Source organism: Nycticebus coucang, chromosome 5, assembly GCF_027406575.1.
Source record: "Nycticebus coucang isolate mNycCou1 chromosome 5, mNycCou1.pri, whole genome shotgun sequence".
NCBI lineage: Eukaryota > Metazoa > Chordata > Mammalia > Primates > Lorisidae > Nycticebus > Nycticebus coucang.
Window position 1 is genome coordinate 56,085,546 of NC_069784.1, and position 12,734 is coordinate 56,098,279.

The window sequence follows — 12,734 nt, forward strand, 5'->3', positions numbered from 1 at the left end:
TGACTTTCATCAAGACCCATATTTTATTGGTTTATGAAAAATTTAACTAAATTACACATTATAAGAACAACTGACATAAACAAATTTGGGATCAATTCCAATATATTCTTAGTGACTAAACGTGGGTCATTAAGAAAGTTTTGAAAATCAGAAAACTTAAAATCTGTTCAGATGGAGACAAATGAAGCCCTCCCAGCAGCACCAATAAAACAAGCAAGTTGAAACTTGGCACAGGTGAATCAGAAAGGATGCTGTGAACTGTGTTTCTTGGAAGTGAAATGATGGCCCATAACACAGTCTGTCTCAAAACTTTCATAGAGGCTGGGTGTGGTGGCTCACTCTGGGAGGCCAAGGTGGGGGAGGGGTTGATTGAGTTCAAGTTCAGGAGTTCAAGACCACCCTGAGCAAGTCAAGACCTGGTCTCTACTAAAACTAGAAAACTAAATAGGCACTGCAGTTGGCACCTGTAGTCCCAGCTACTAGGAGGTTGAGGCAGGAGGATCACTGGAGTCTAAGAGTTCGAGGTTACTGTGAGCTAAGATGCCATGGCACTCTACCCAAGGTGACAGATTGAGACTCTGTCTCCACAAAAATAAAAGCTTTTGTAGTGACCCATGTACAATTCCACTGAGGGATGGCACACAGGCATGTGAGCCTTTGACATTTGTGGTTCTATGGCCACTGGCCAACACTTTTTTTTTTTTTTTCACAGAAAACGTTTTTATTGGCCTTTTGGATAGAAACGGGAATTTATTTGCCAGGAAGGATGATCCCATCATACTTCTGCTGGAACCAGCGCATGGCCTCCTCTTTGCTGATTCTGTGTTTGGCCCCAATGCAGCCTGTCCTGCACTTCTTGTCTGCAATGCTGAAACCTGGCCTACCCAGTACCACATAGAAGTCCAGGCCATAGATACCAATGCTTGGGTCATATTTGATACCCAGATCGATGTGCTCCTGGATCCCAAAGCCAAAGTTTCTAGTATCTGAGAAGTTATTTTTTCTTAATTCATACTCTCGCACCTTCAGACCTTTCTCCAGGATTTCTTCTGCCTTAGCCCCTCTGACTGTGCAGTGGACTGCAATCTTCTCATTTCTCCTGATGCTAAAGGCTCTGACAGTGTATCTAGCTTTGGAAAACACAGGGGTCTGGCCTGTGAGCTGCTCCAACACCTTGGCTGCCCGGGTCAGTCTGTCTCCACTCTCCCCCACACAGATGTTGAGGCAGAGCTTGCGGATATGAATTTCCCGCATGGGGTTCTCCTTTTCACCTTGATCCTGCGCCATGATGGGAAACAGGAAGAGAAAGTCTGGCCAACACTTTTTAAAGAAAGAGAATGGAGAGAAGATGGTCAGTGGACCAGTTAAGACTTTGAAATAAGGCAGTGAGGATGGCGGGGATGAGTATGTAAGAGGTAAGACCTAAGAAATGATGACTGGATGTAGTGGTGAGAAAGAGAAATGTAGGCTTAGTCTCAGGTTTGGGTAATTGGGTGATGAGATTCACTGAAATCGGGAATGAAGCAAGAGGGTCAGGTTTTGGGTGATCCACAACTGTAGGGTCCAGTTTAAAGCACGTCATATTTGAGATTTGTTCCTTGTCTTTGCAGCATCCATTTTCCCTTCTTTCTGAAATAACTCCTGCTCCACTCTCTGACTCTTGGTTGTCTTTGTTTGGGTAGGTGTCCACTCCCCCAGTACTAGGAGTCAAGGACATAGCCTGTGTCCAGGTTAATCAATGCACAGTGCTGGGCCTACAGGTGGTCAACTGATCTGAGTTGGTCCAAATAAAGGGTCTCTCAGTACCTTTGCCAAAAATTCTGGGATAAAGGCAATTGTTTTTTTTCTTCTTCCTGATGTATTCTTTTTCTTTCTTTTTTTGCAGTTTTTGGCCAGGGCTGGGTTTGAACCCCCCACCTCCGGCATATGGGGCTGGCGCCCTACTCCTTTGAGTCACAGGCGCCACCCCCCTTCCTGATGTATTCTGAGAGTTTGTAGCCTTAGAATTGCCAATGGTCTTCAAGACCACATGGAAAGGCCCTGAGACTGGAGCCAATGCTTAAGAAACAGAGCCAGGGAATTCAGGAAAAACACCAGCTCTGGGAGGTGTGTAAAGCTGAGGCTGTCCCCTGATTGTCCAGCTGTATGAGTCAATAAATTCCTGTTTTCGGCCTTTTGGCTTGCTGACTACCACCATGGTCGGCAAGAACAACTGCCTTACAGAAGTCGGCAAAAAAGGAGCCAAGGAGAAAGTGGTTGACCCATTTTCTAAGGAAGATTGGTATGATGTGAAGGCACCTGCTATGTTCAATATAAGAAATATTGGGAAAACACTAGTCACTAGGACTCAAGGAACCAAAATTGCATCTGATGCCTCAAAGGTCGTGTGTTTGAAGTGAGTCTTGCTGATCTGCAGAATGATGAAGTTGCATTTAGAAAACTCAAGCTGATTACTGAAGATGTTCAGGGCAAAAACTTCCTGATAACTTCCATGGCATGGATCTTACCTGTGACAATCTGTGTGCTATGGTTAAAAAATGGTGATTGAAGCTCGTGTTCATGTTAAGACTAACGATGGTTATTTGCTTTGTCTGTGTTGTGTTGGTTTTACTAAAAAACACAACAATCAGATATGGAAGACCTTGCATGCCCAGTACCAACAGGTTCACCAAATCCAAAATGATGAAAATCATGACCAAAGAGGTGTAGAAAATGACTTGAAAGAAGTTGTCAATAAATTGATTCCGGCCAGCATTGGAAAAGACAGAAAAGGCACGCCAATCTATTTATCCTCTCCATGATGTCTTTGTTAGAAAGGTAAAAATGCTGAAGAAACCCAAGTTTGAATTGGGAAAACTCATGGAGCTTCAGGGTGAAGGTCGTAGTTCTGGAAAAATTACTGGGGATGAGACAGGTGCTAAAGTTGAATGAGCTGGTGGATATGAACCACCAGTCCAAGAATCTGTCTAAAATTCAGGCTTTTAATAATGACAAATAAAGAATCCTAGTTGTGATTTAAAAAAAAATAAATTCCTGCTTTTGCTTAAGACAATTTGAATTTCTTTTCTTTACTTTTTTCTTTTTTTTTTTGAGACAGAGCCTCAGGTTGTCACCCTGGGTAGAGTGCCGTGGCATCACAGCTCATAGCAACTTCCAACTCCTGGGCTCAAGCGATTCTCCTGCCTCTGCCTCCTAAGTAGCTGGGACTACTGGCTATTTTTTTGGTTGCAGCCATCATTGTTGTTTGGTGGGCCCAGGCTGGATTCGAACCCGCCAGCTCAGGTGTTTGTGGCTGGTGCCTTAGCTGCTTGAGCCACAGGTGCTGAGCCTGAATTGAATTTCTTATCACTTTTAACAAGAATCCCTAGCTGTGGGACAGGCAAGTGGAGAAGTTAGGTTAAACAGATGAGCTGGGAATTCTTGAGAGAGATTTCAGCTAAAGATATAGAATTGTGAGTCATCAGCACATAAACCAAAGCCATGGGTTCAGAGGTTAACCAGAGAAAATGAGCAGAGAATTTCCTAAAGTATGGTCTGTACAGCACCTGCATAAAAATCACTTTTGGGGGGAGGGTGTTGTTAAAAGGTAGATCTGGAAGTAAAGGCAGTGTAAGTAGTCCAATCTTTTGAACAGTTTGTCCAGTGATGGGAAGAGGAAAGGTAGGATGTAGGGTTAGGGAACATATCTTGTAACTTCTTTCCAGTTCCCGTGATGCCAATGTTCTCATTCTCAGAGCTAAATTCTTGCTATATGGTTTATGTGTGTAAACACTAAGATGGCCCCCCATAATCACCTCTCCTCATATTCACATTCCTGTGCGATTCCTTCTCCCTGAGTGTGAGCAGGACCTATGACTTGCTTCTAACCAATAGAATACAGCAAAGGTGATGATGTTATCACTTCCACTACTTGGTTATACCAAACTTGGTTTTCATTTTGGTAGCAGATTCTCTATTCTCTACTTCTCAGCTTGCATGCTTTAATAAAACAAGCATGGACAGCCTGATTTGACAAGGAACTGAGGATGCCTGCAATTAGCAGTCAGCCAGAAGCTGAAGCCCACTGTCTAATAGCCCTTGAAGAACTGAATCCTGCTATGTGAGCTTGGGGGCGCTTCTTGCCCAGTTGAACCTCAAATGAGACCCCAGCCCTGGATGACACTGGCTGTAGCCTTCTGAGAGGCCCTGAGGCAGGGAGCCCAGGTAAGCCACATTCAGGCTCTTGACCTACAGAAACTGGGAAACAGTGAAATTGTGTTGTTTTATGTCATTAAGCTTGTGGTAATTTGTTACACAGTAATGAATAGCTAATGCAGTTATAAATTTTTTTTTTTTTTTGTGAGACAGAGCCTCAAGCTGTCACCCTGGGTAAAGTGCAGTGGCATCACAGCTCACAGCAACCTCCAACTCGTGGGCTCAAGAGATTCTCCTGCCTCCGCCTCCCAAGTAGCTGGGACTATAGGCATCCGCCACAAAGCCCGGCTATTTTTTGGTTGCAGCCATCATTGTTGTTTGGCAGGCCCGGGCTGGATTCGAACCTGCTGGCTCAGGTGTATGTGGCTGGCGCCTCAGCCACTTGAGCCACAGGCACCAAGCCACAGTTATAATTCTTAAAAGAAATTCTGGCTGATCCCCTCACAACCAAAATAGCAGTCATTTCAAACACTTTAATTTTTGACAAGTGTATTATTATTATTATTATTTTTTAGATGGAGTCTCACTCTGTTACTCTGTTGCCCTGGGTAGAGTGTTGTGGCATCATAACTCACAGCAATCTCAAATTCAGAGTTTGAATAATGTTCTTGCTTCAGCCTCCTGAGTAGCTGGGACTATGGGGGCATGCCACAATGCTGGGCTAGGTTTTTTTTTCTTTTTGTATTTTTAGTAGAGACAGGGATTAACCCACCTCAGCCTCTTAGAGTGCTAAGGTTACAGGGGAGAGCCACGTCACCTGGTCTCAAGTGTTTCATCTTCCTAAAAGGAAAACAAAGCAAAAGACTCTTAGCACTTCCACACCCTCAAGTTTCTGCCTTAGATAGCTCTTTTTGGTCAACATTATTGTGTTTTTATGTTAAAAACACATTAAAAACACAATAATGTGAAAGAGAAGCAAGCCTAATTCTATTTTGATATAGTTCCTTTTCCTGACAATCAGTGGGAAGGCAAAACAGGCCTGATTCTATTTTTTTGTTTCACTACATTTTATTGCATTATTAATAATAATAAAACGGTTCTACTTGCCTCCCCACCCATTGCATGCTATTTTAAGTGTACCTGGTTAGAACTATTAGAACTATCAGTATTGTGTAGAAAGTCACTAACTACCGTTGTGACAAAACCCTCGTGATTATGTTAAGGTGGTCTTTGTGCCATCTGTATATGATATGGAAATGTTGAAAGAGCAAGTTTGATTCCACTTTACTGTTTACTCCTTTTCTGTTATATTTTGTTACCTTCAAAACTGGTTCTTCTTGTTTGCCTCCCATTGTGTAACAATGGGAATACATTTAACTAGGATTGTTAGTGATGTAGGTTACTGACTGCATGCATGATTATATATATCCTTGGTGATTATCACTTTTTGTGATCATGCTGTTTATAACCCTCATCTGCGAGTCCCCCTCCCTATACTACCTTAGGACATTTTAGATTGTATTTGTTTTGTAAAAAGAATTCCTAAGTGCTCTCGTGATCACAGCATTGTAAACTGATGAAGCCACCTTATCCTCGTGACTTCCCCTAACTGCTGTTTTCTATGCTTGCTTGCCCCTTGGAAATATTTTGCCTTATAAAAGAGTGTCAGTCAACTCCAGGCTGCTCTCAGAAACCTCATGTTGGGTCACTGAGGCAGTCACCAGCCAGCTCTTCAATAAAAGGACTCCTTTTTAATTTGACTTGTCTGGCTGTGTGGTCTTTGGGGGATCTCCTGGGCAGAACAACATGTGTCTACATCCAAAGCTTCTACTTCCTTGAAGGTCAGGAAGGATGATTGGAAGCCCACTTGCTGGGATGGTGACTAGTAGCATAGAGGTTTCAGTAGAATGGTGAGTGCACTGTAAGGAACTCCTGCAAGAGGCAGGTACAATTCAACTCAAAAAATCTAGACTTGGCGGCGCCGGAGCTCAGTGGGTAGAGCACCGGCCACGTACACCAAGACTGGTGGTTTCAAACCGGCTGGGCCAGCTAAAACAACAATGGCAACAACAACAATATAGCTGGGTGTTGTGGTGGGTGATTGTATACAGTTCCAACTACTTGGGAGGCTGAGGCAAGACAATCGCTTAAGCCCAAGAGCTTGAGGTTGCTGTGAGCTGTGATGCTATGGCACTCTGTCCAGGGCAACAAAATGACTGTCCCCTCACCCCGCTAAAAAAAAATCTAGACTTGCTCGTCTGAGGCACTAGTCTTCAGTTTGGAATTTCAGAGCCAAAAAATGACCTCAGAAATTGTCTAAGCCATTCTACTCAGTTTGTGAAAGACTAAACTGTGATCCAGAGAGATTTATACTAATTAGTTAAAACTTACATAGATGGATAAGGAATCACAGATTTTTCAGAAACATCACTTTCCCTCTGTGCTTCTTGGGGATGACTGTGGACCACTGACAGCTGCCTCTCCTTCTCTCCAATCTGCCATATTTAACCCTGGGTCAGCCTTCTTATTCTCTCTGGGCTCTTTCCCTGTGGCTGTTTCAGAGGGTTTAGAAAATGAAAACTTGTGTTAACAGCTAAACATAAAGACCTTGGCAAAAGTAGCCTCCTTTCTATTCCCCAGACACTTCGGTTTCTTCTCACCTTTGCCCTTTCTTTTCCTTCTCCTAAATTCTCCACCTCCATTGGCCCAAATGTCATCTCCTCTGAATAGTGCCTCCCCCAGCCCCGCTTAATCTATACTTAATTGTAATTTTTTCTTCCTCAAATTTATAACATTCTGACAGTCCTTTGTATACTCATTCAGGATTTGTCTCTGGACTAGAAATTACACTCAGTGAAGGCAAGACCTTGCCTGTCTTTCTGGTTGTGTCTGTGGGGCTGTGGTAGGAGGGGATAGATATTTAATGAGTGAATAGAAAGTGAGACCTCTCCACCAGTCTAAGTAATTTAGAGACGGTTCTGGTTGTATCATTAGTCAGGATTCTATGTACACCTGAGATGCATTTTTACCATTTGCTATGTAGCTCCTGGTAACAGCTTCCGTCAATCTGATTTACGATCCTCCCACTCTACCCTCACACAAACTCACTTCATCTCCAGTTCCTGTTTTTAAAAAAATGATACTGTTTTATTGCTAACTGCAAGTGAGGCCTGCATGGGGTGGTGGGTGTGCTGGGCTCAGGGGATGTGTGGGCTCTGAGGAGGGGTTGATGATGGGGTCTAGAAGGAAATGGGGTGGGTTTGAGGCCAGGTGGGGTCCTCACATCCGCTTGTGAGGATGGGCAGCCTTGAGAAAGGATTCATGACAAGCCACAGCCATGCCTCCGATAAGATTAAGGAATTCTTGGAAATCTAACTGCCCATCAGAGTTGAGGTCCAGTTTCTTCATCATGCGGTCAAGCACGCCAGGGTCCTTCTGATTCTGCAAAGTTAATAATACCACCACCTTTATTATTCTCACAGGAGTGTAAGGCATAGGATAGGGATTAGTGATACTTCTATATAACAGACCCAGCAACAGACTCTAAAAGGGAAAGTGACCAGCCTAAGGAGAAGACCTGGGGCTTAAGCAAGGTTTTCCTGCTCCTAGTTCAGGAGTCTTTCTATGACATCTACTCAGTTTTGTAGAATCAGCAGAACACTTCTTACAAATGCTGCACAGAAGGATTTCAGTAGAAAGAGCGTGCAAGCCCTAATTGCCTCGTCTTCCACTCGTGGGACTCCCAGCAGATACACTTTTATAACCACTGGTTATACATCGCTATGTACATTTATTTTTAATTACTTTTTAAATTTTTTTTTTTTTTTGTAGAGACAGAGTTTCACTTTATTGCCCTTGGTAGAGTGCCGTGGCATCACACAGCTCACAGCAACCTCCAACTCCTGGGCTTAGGCGATTCTCCTGCCTCAGCCTCCCGAGTAGCCGGGACTACAGGCGCCCGCCACAACGCCTGGCTATTTTTTGTTGTTGTTGTTGCTGTTTGGCCGGGGCTGGGTTTGAACCCACCACCCTCGGTATTTGGGGCCGTGCCCTGCTCACTGAGCCACAGGCACCACCCTAATTACTTTTTAAAAATTGAGACAGTGGTCTCACTGGTCCAGCCTAAGAGGACTTCAAGCGATGCTCTCACCTCAGCCACTATTTCCATTTAAATTTAATTAATTTGGGAAATTGCTTGGTCACACTAGCCACATGTGAGTGCTGACTACCATATCGGATAATCCAGATGTACATTATTTCCATCACTGCAGAAAGTTCTATTGGACAGGGTAGCCCTAGAGCCTTTGGGGTGGAAGAATAAAAATGAGAAAACAGTTCTATAGCGTCATATACCATTTCATATACCTCTCCCCCTACATGGAAAAGCAATCACCATTCCCTATATCATGCAGTTTAATCTTTAAAACACTTCTTAATTAAAAAAAAAAAACAAGCAGAAGCATAGGCCCTTTAGTATCCACTGGGAGCCCTCTGAGGCTCAGGGGCCTGGCCTGGCCTGCTCTGTGGACCACCCATCTTGGAAGGAGTGCTAGGAGCCCGGGATACATGGAGCAGGTGCCAGCTCTGGTCCTTGCCCATTCTGCCAGGGTGTTGTTTCATGCTGTGGGCAGTGTGGGATGGGGTGGGGAGAAGTCTGGGACCAGGACCTTTGTGAAGGCAGCCAGCTCTGTGTTCATGAAGTTCAGGAACTCAGTCTTGGACAGGGTGTAGCTGTAGCCGTCCTTTCCAGCATACTTCTGGAACACAGCGATCAGGGACTCAATGCACCGCTCGGTCTCAGTGGGGCTGGGGACTTTTGCCTTTGGAGAGAAAATAACCCAGGGGTCAGACAAGGGGAAGGGGCTGGATGCTAGCGGCACTGGAGAGACTCCTGTCTACTTCGGGTCACAGCAGTGACTGGGTCATTTTTCAGGGGACTCCGGGGCCCAAGACAAACATAGAAGGTCACGTCTGTGAGCTGCAACCACCCAGTGTTGGCAGCACCGAGGGCGCGTCCCAAAGCAGCGCACAGCCCGAGTGACGTCAGGCAGTGCAGATTAATACACGTGTGACCAGGTCCATGAACCCACCTGCGCGCCAGCCTCTGTCCTAGATTGAATAATTTTCTCTTTTTCAAGACTGTACAGGGGCTTTTGTGAGAATGAAGTGCCTGTCCTCGTTAAAACAAGACTGGGTTCCTGGACTCATAAATTTCTTGAAGAAAACCGAAAGCATGGCTGTCAGCGTGCATGGTGTGGGAGACCTGCCAATGTTTCTCATGTTCAAAGTTTGATATTTGAGTGTGGAACCTTTAATGCAGCCGCGGCGGCAGGGGACACACGGGTAGCTGGCCGGGTCTGGCGCCGCCTCCCACGGTAAGAGCCAGCGGGACTTTCTAGAAACCACTTCCAAACAGGAAGGTTCACACCAGTGCCCCCCAGAGCGGGGGGCGCAGATTCTTCCCTCACAGCAGAATCCCTCGGCGAGGTTCCGCCATTCCTGCCCCAGCCCGGGCCCCGCCGCGCGGCCCTTGTGGCGTCCCCTGTTGGGCGAGGGCGGCAAGTGCAGGTTTGCCGGGAAAACTGCTGGGCCACTCCCTTCCTCTGAGATTTCATCTCTTGGTACTAACCCCGAGTTAAACTTGGGTGGTGGCGTCGGCAATCTAACGTTTAGCCTTTAATTTGTTCTCCGGATGGACTTTCTGGCTCCTAGAGCTAGAGCTTTCTGGCTCCGCAATTCACACGTGCTAAGTAAGGATTGCTCTGAGCCCCTAATGGCACAGCTGCGGTTGGTACCGTCCCTCCTTCAGCCTTTATTTACATCTGTCTGCCGGTGCCCATTAACTCGTGCACAGGCGAATCCTTTCCCAATAATCACACTGAGGTGTTTTTTTTTTTTTCTCTAAAGAAAACTTTTTCTTAAGGAAATCATTGCTAGTTTCAGGGACTTGGGGACAGAAACAAAATACCACAGCCTTGAAGCAGAAGTGTTGTCACACAAAATGCTCTTATCAGGACTAAAATCCCACTGTCCTCCTACCAGATGACAAGAAGGCGGCTGGTGAAGGGGCACAGGCTTTGTGAGCTTTTTCTGGAAATACAGATACTCCCCCTGCTTCTTTTCCTTGCAGAATTTAGATAGTTTTGATTTCTGCTTTACACTTTTTCTCTCCTTAACATCAGTCTTGATGTAATTTAGAATGTTATTTTCTTTTGAAAATTGTTACTATCAGTCACGTGGTGAAAATTAAAACCTCCTTGCACTCCCCCCCATTCTCCAAAGTGAAAGAAAGAAAGAAAGACAATTCCACAATTATCAAATTACTGAAATGGAACTGCACAATTTGTTGAGCTCTAGGGGACTCTGGAGATGGCAAGGCTTTGCCCCCGGTGGAGCGGTGGCTGATGGAGAGGAGAACCAGCTGTCTGCACCCTCGGAGTTTTATCTGGTGGGGACCTTGATAGGAAGGAGAAAACGATAAAGATACTGTGAAATAACTTTAAAAATGCATGCCTAGGACTCAACATGCGAAGAAAGGAAAAAAAACAAGAACATGAAAAAGAAGTAACAGTAAAAAGTCAGTATTGCAGTCTCTTTCTTAACCAACACCTTCCTCTTCCGTCACCCTGCCCCACCCTAGCGGGACTGCAACTCCAAACAGAGCAGAAGTGAATGGGTGTGGCGGCGTCCCAGTATCATTTTATTTATGGACGCTGAAGCTTGGTTTCCATATAATTTTCACAGGTCATAAAGTGTTATTCTTTTGGTTTTCTTTCAACTATTTACAAATGTAAAGTTCATCCTTAGCTTGTGGGTAAAACAGAAAACTCGATTTGGCCCACGGGCCAGAAGTGGCTGACTCTTCCCACTAAGGAGAGGTAAAGAAAGAGGGAGATTTTGGAGGTGGATTAGTGGAAAAGACAGGGAGTTCCACGTGGAGAAGAAAGGAGCTGAAGGGAGAAAAACTGGTCTTGGACGTAGTGCCCGAAAAGACTGTGGGGCCGGAGGGAGAGGGGGAAGGAGGGGGCCCGGCCGGATGCGCGCCTCCCACGTTATCGGTGGCGGCGCTGCCCGCGACCACAGGCCGGGGTTTCGGGCTCTGCGTGTCTTGGCCCCTTCCGGTCGCTTACTGAAACTTGGATTTTCCCTGGTACTTGACGAGAGTTCCTTTTCTGGTCTAGAGAAGTAACTCAGAATCCAACCCCCACCCACCCCACCCCCGTCTTTAGCTTTGGCCCAGGCTCTCCCGGCCTTTCGGGAGACCAGTGGCGAGGGACCTGAAGCACAGCCCCCGGAGGTCGCCTTGGTCGCATTCCGGGCAGGGAGGGAGGCGGCCGCGGCGGCCCCGGGAGCTGGGGAGGCGCCTCCCTAGCTGGGGCACTGCCCGAGGTCAGCGGCCGCCTCGCCGACTTCCTCTCCTCCGGTCCTATACCTTTATCTGCCCCGGGAAAGCAAAGGAAGCTCGGCTGCCACCTCTAGGCTGTCGTTAACAGCTATAACTGGGACTTCCTCCATCCTCTCTTTTCTAACTCCCTCCCCGAGGTTCGTATTTCCTGCTCTGCCAGACCCGCACACACACCGAGATAAAGCCTGGAGGAAAGCAAGCTGTCGCTCTTTTCGTTTTATTTAATAGGAAGAAAAAGTGAGCCTTACCATGCTGGAGCTGAGCGAGGTACCGAGGCTGTGGCTGGGAGCGGCGCAGCAAGTTGTGACTAGCGGGCGGGAGCGGATCCCAGCGGCCGCCCACGTCCAGCCCTGCCCAGCCCCTCCCCCCCCCCCCCCGCGGTGCAGAGCGCCCAGCTTTGCCTTGCAATTTACACTCTTGAGACTTAATCTCTCTCTCTCCCAGTCCTGTCATCTTGAAGAGTTTTGCTTTTTCAGAATTAAAAGTCTTTAGGAAGTCTATTCATAACCATGGATCTCGTCATGTGTTTACTTATTTTGGGTACTTAGGTTAAGTTGGCAGAGTATTGATAGTGTGCGTCTTCATTGTAGAGAAGTTCTCTAGAAGCTGGGCTATCTGTTCCTTCACACTGAAGATAGTTAATAAACGGTGGTGGTTATTGCCAAATGGATTGCCAAGGAATATTGCCACACTTTTCTCTAGTTTTTCTCTAAACGGAGTAAGGACAAAAGACCAAATTACTGCAATTAAAACTAGTAATGCATTTATACGCAGTTTGCAGTAGGGTTGGGCGTTTTATCCAGAACCAGAAGCTCTGGGTTCTCATCCTGAATTTGTTACTTCATTACAATACTTTTGGCAAGACCCTCACCTCTTTGAGCTTCCATTTCCTTATCTGTAAATAGATCGTGAAAGAGGTCTCCCTCTCCCGCCCTCCCTCTCTTTTGAGGCCTTTCTCATCACATTTCACATGAAATGACTTTTGAAAGGCCCCCAAACTGCAGAGTAGATATGAATGAAGACGATGGGCCGCCAGGCAGGGTGTGACTCTGCTGTCACAGCTGGAGCTGGTCACCCCAACTGCTGCAAATCCACCCTCCAAGTCCTGGCTCCGGTTGCCTAAATCTGTATCTCTCGCTTCTTTATCTCTGCAAATGGAACCGCCATTCTAACATTTTCCCTAGTTGAGGACATT

The 12,734-nt window shown here is 46.1% G+C and overlaps 2 protein-coding genes across 2 annotated transcripts; both read right to left on the reverse strand.

Annotated features, from left to right (window-relative positions):
* Positions 1-692: 692 nt before the first annotated feature.
* On the reverse strand, positions 693-1,302 carry LOC128586466 (60S ribosomal protein L11-like). The gene has a single exon (XM_053592268.1). It carries the CDS (start codon positions 1,285-1,287, stop codon positions 751-753), a length of 537 nt encoding a protein of 178 aa, XP_053448243.1. The 5' UTR covers positions 1,288-1,302; the 3' UTR covers positions 693-750.
* Positions 1,303-7,257: 5,955 nt separating this feature from the next.
* Positions 7,258-11,975, reverse strand: S100A11 (S100 calcium binding protein A11). The gene is made up of 3 exons (XM_053592269.1): positions 11,788-11,975; positions 8,802-8,954; positions 7,258-7,575 (listed from the first exon to the last, which is right to left on the reverse strand). The coding sequence occupies exons 1-3, from the start codon at positions 11,788-11,790 to the stop codon at positions 7,414-7,416; spliced, it is 318 nt and encodes a 105-aa protein (XP_053448244.1). The 5' UTR covers positions 11,791-11,975; the 3' UTR covers positions 7,258-7,413.
* Between the last annotated feature and the right edge of the window lie 759 nt (positions 11,976-12,734).

Bases quoted from the DNA above. Each gene is read 5' to 3' on its own strand.
- LOC128586466 (XM_053592268.1), bottom strand. From the start codon at position 1,287: ATGGCGCAGGATCAAGGTGAAAAGGAGAACCCCATGCGGGAAATTCAT.
- S100A11 (XM_053592269.1), bottom strand. The intron at 7,576-8,801 runs GTCCTGGTCCCA...TTAACTTTGCAG, and splicing joins AGCTGGCTGCCTTCACAAAG to AATCAGAAGGACCCTGGCGT.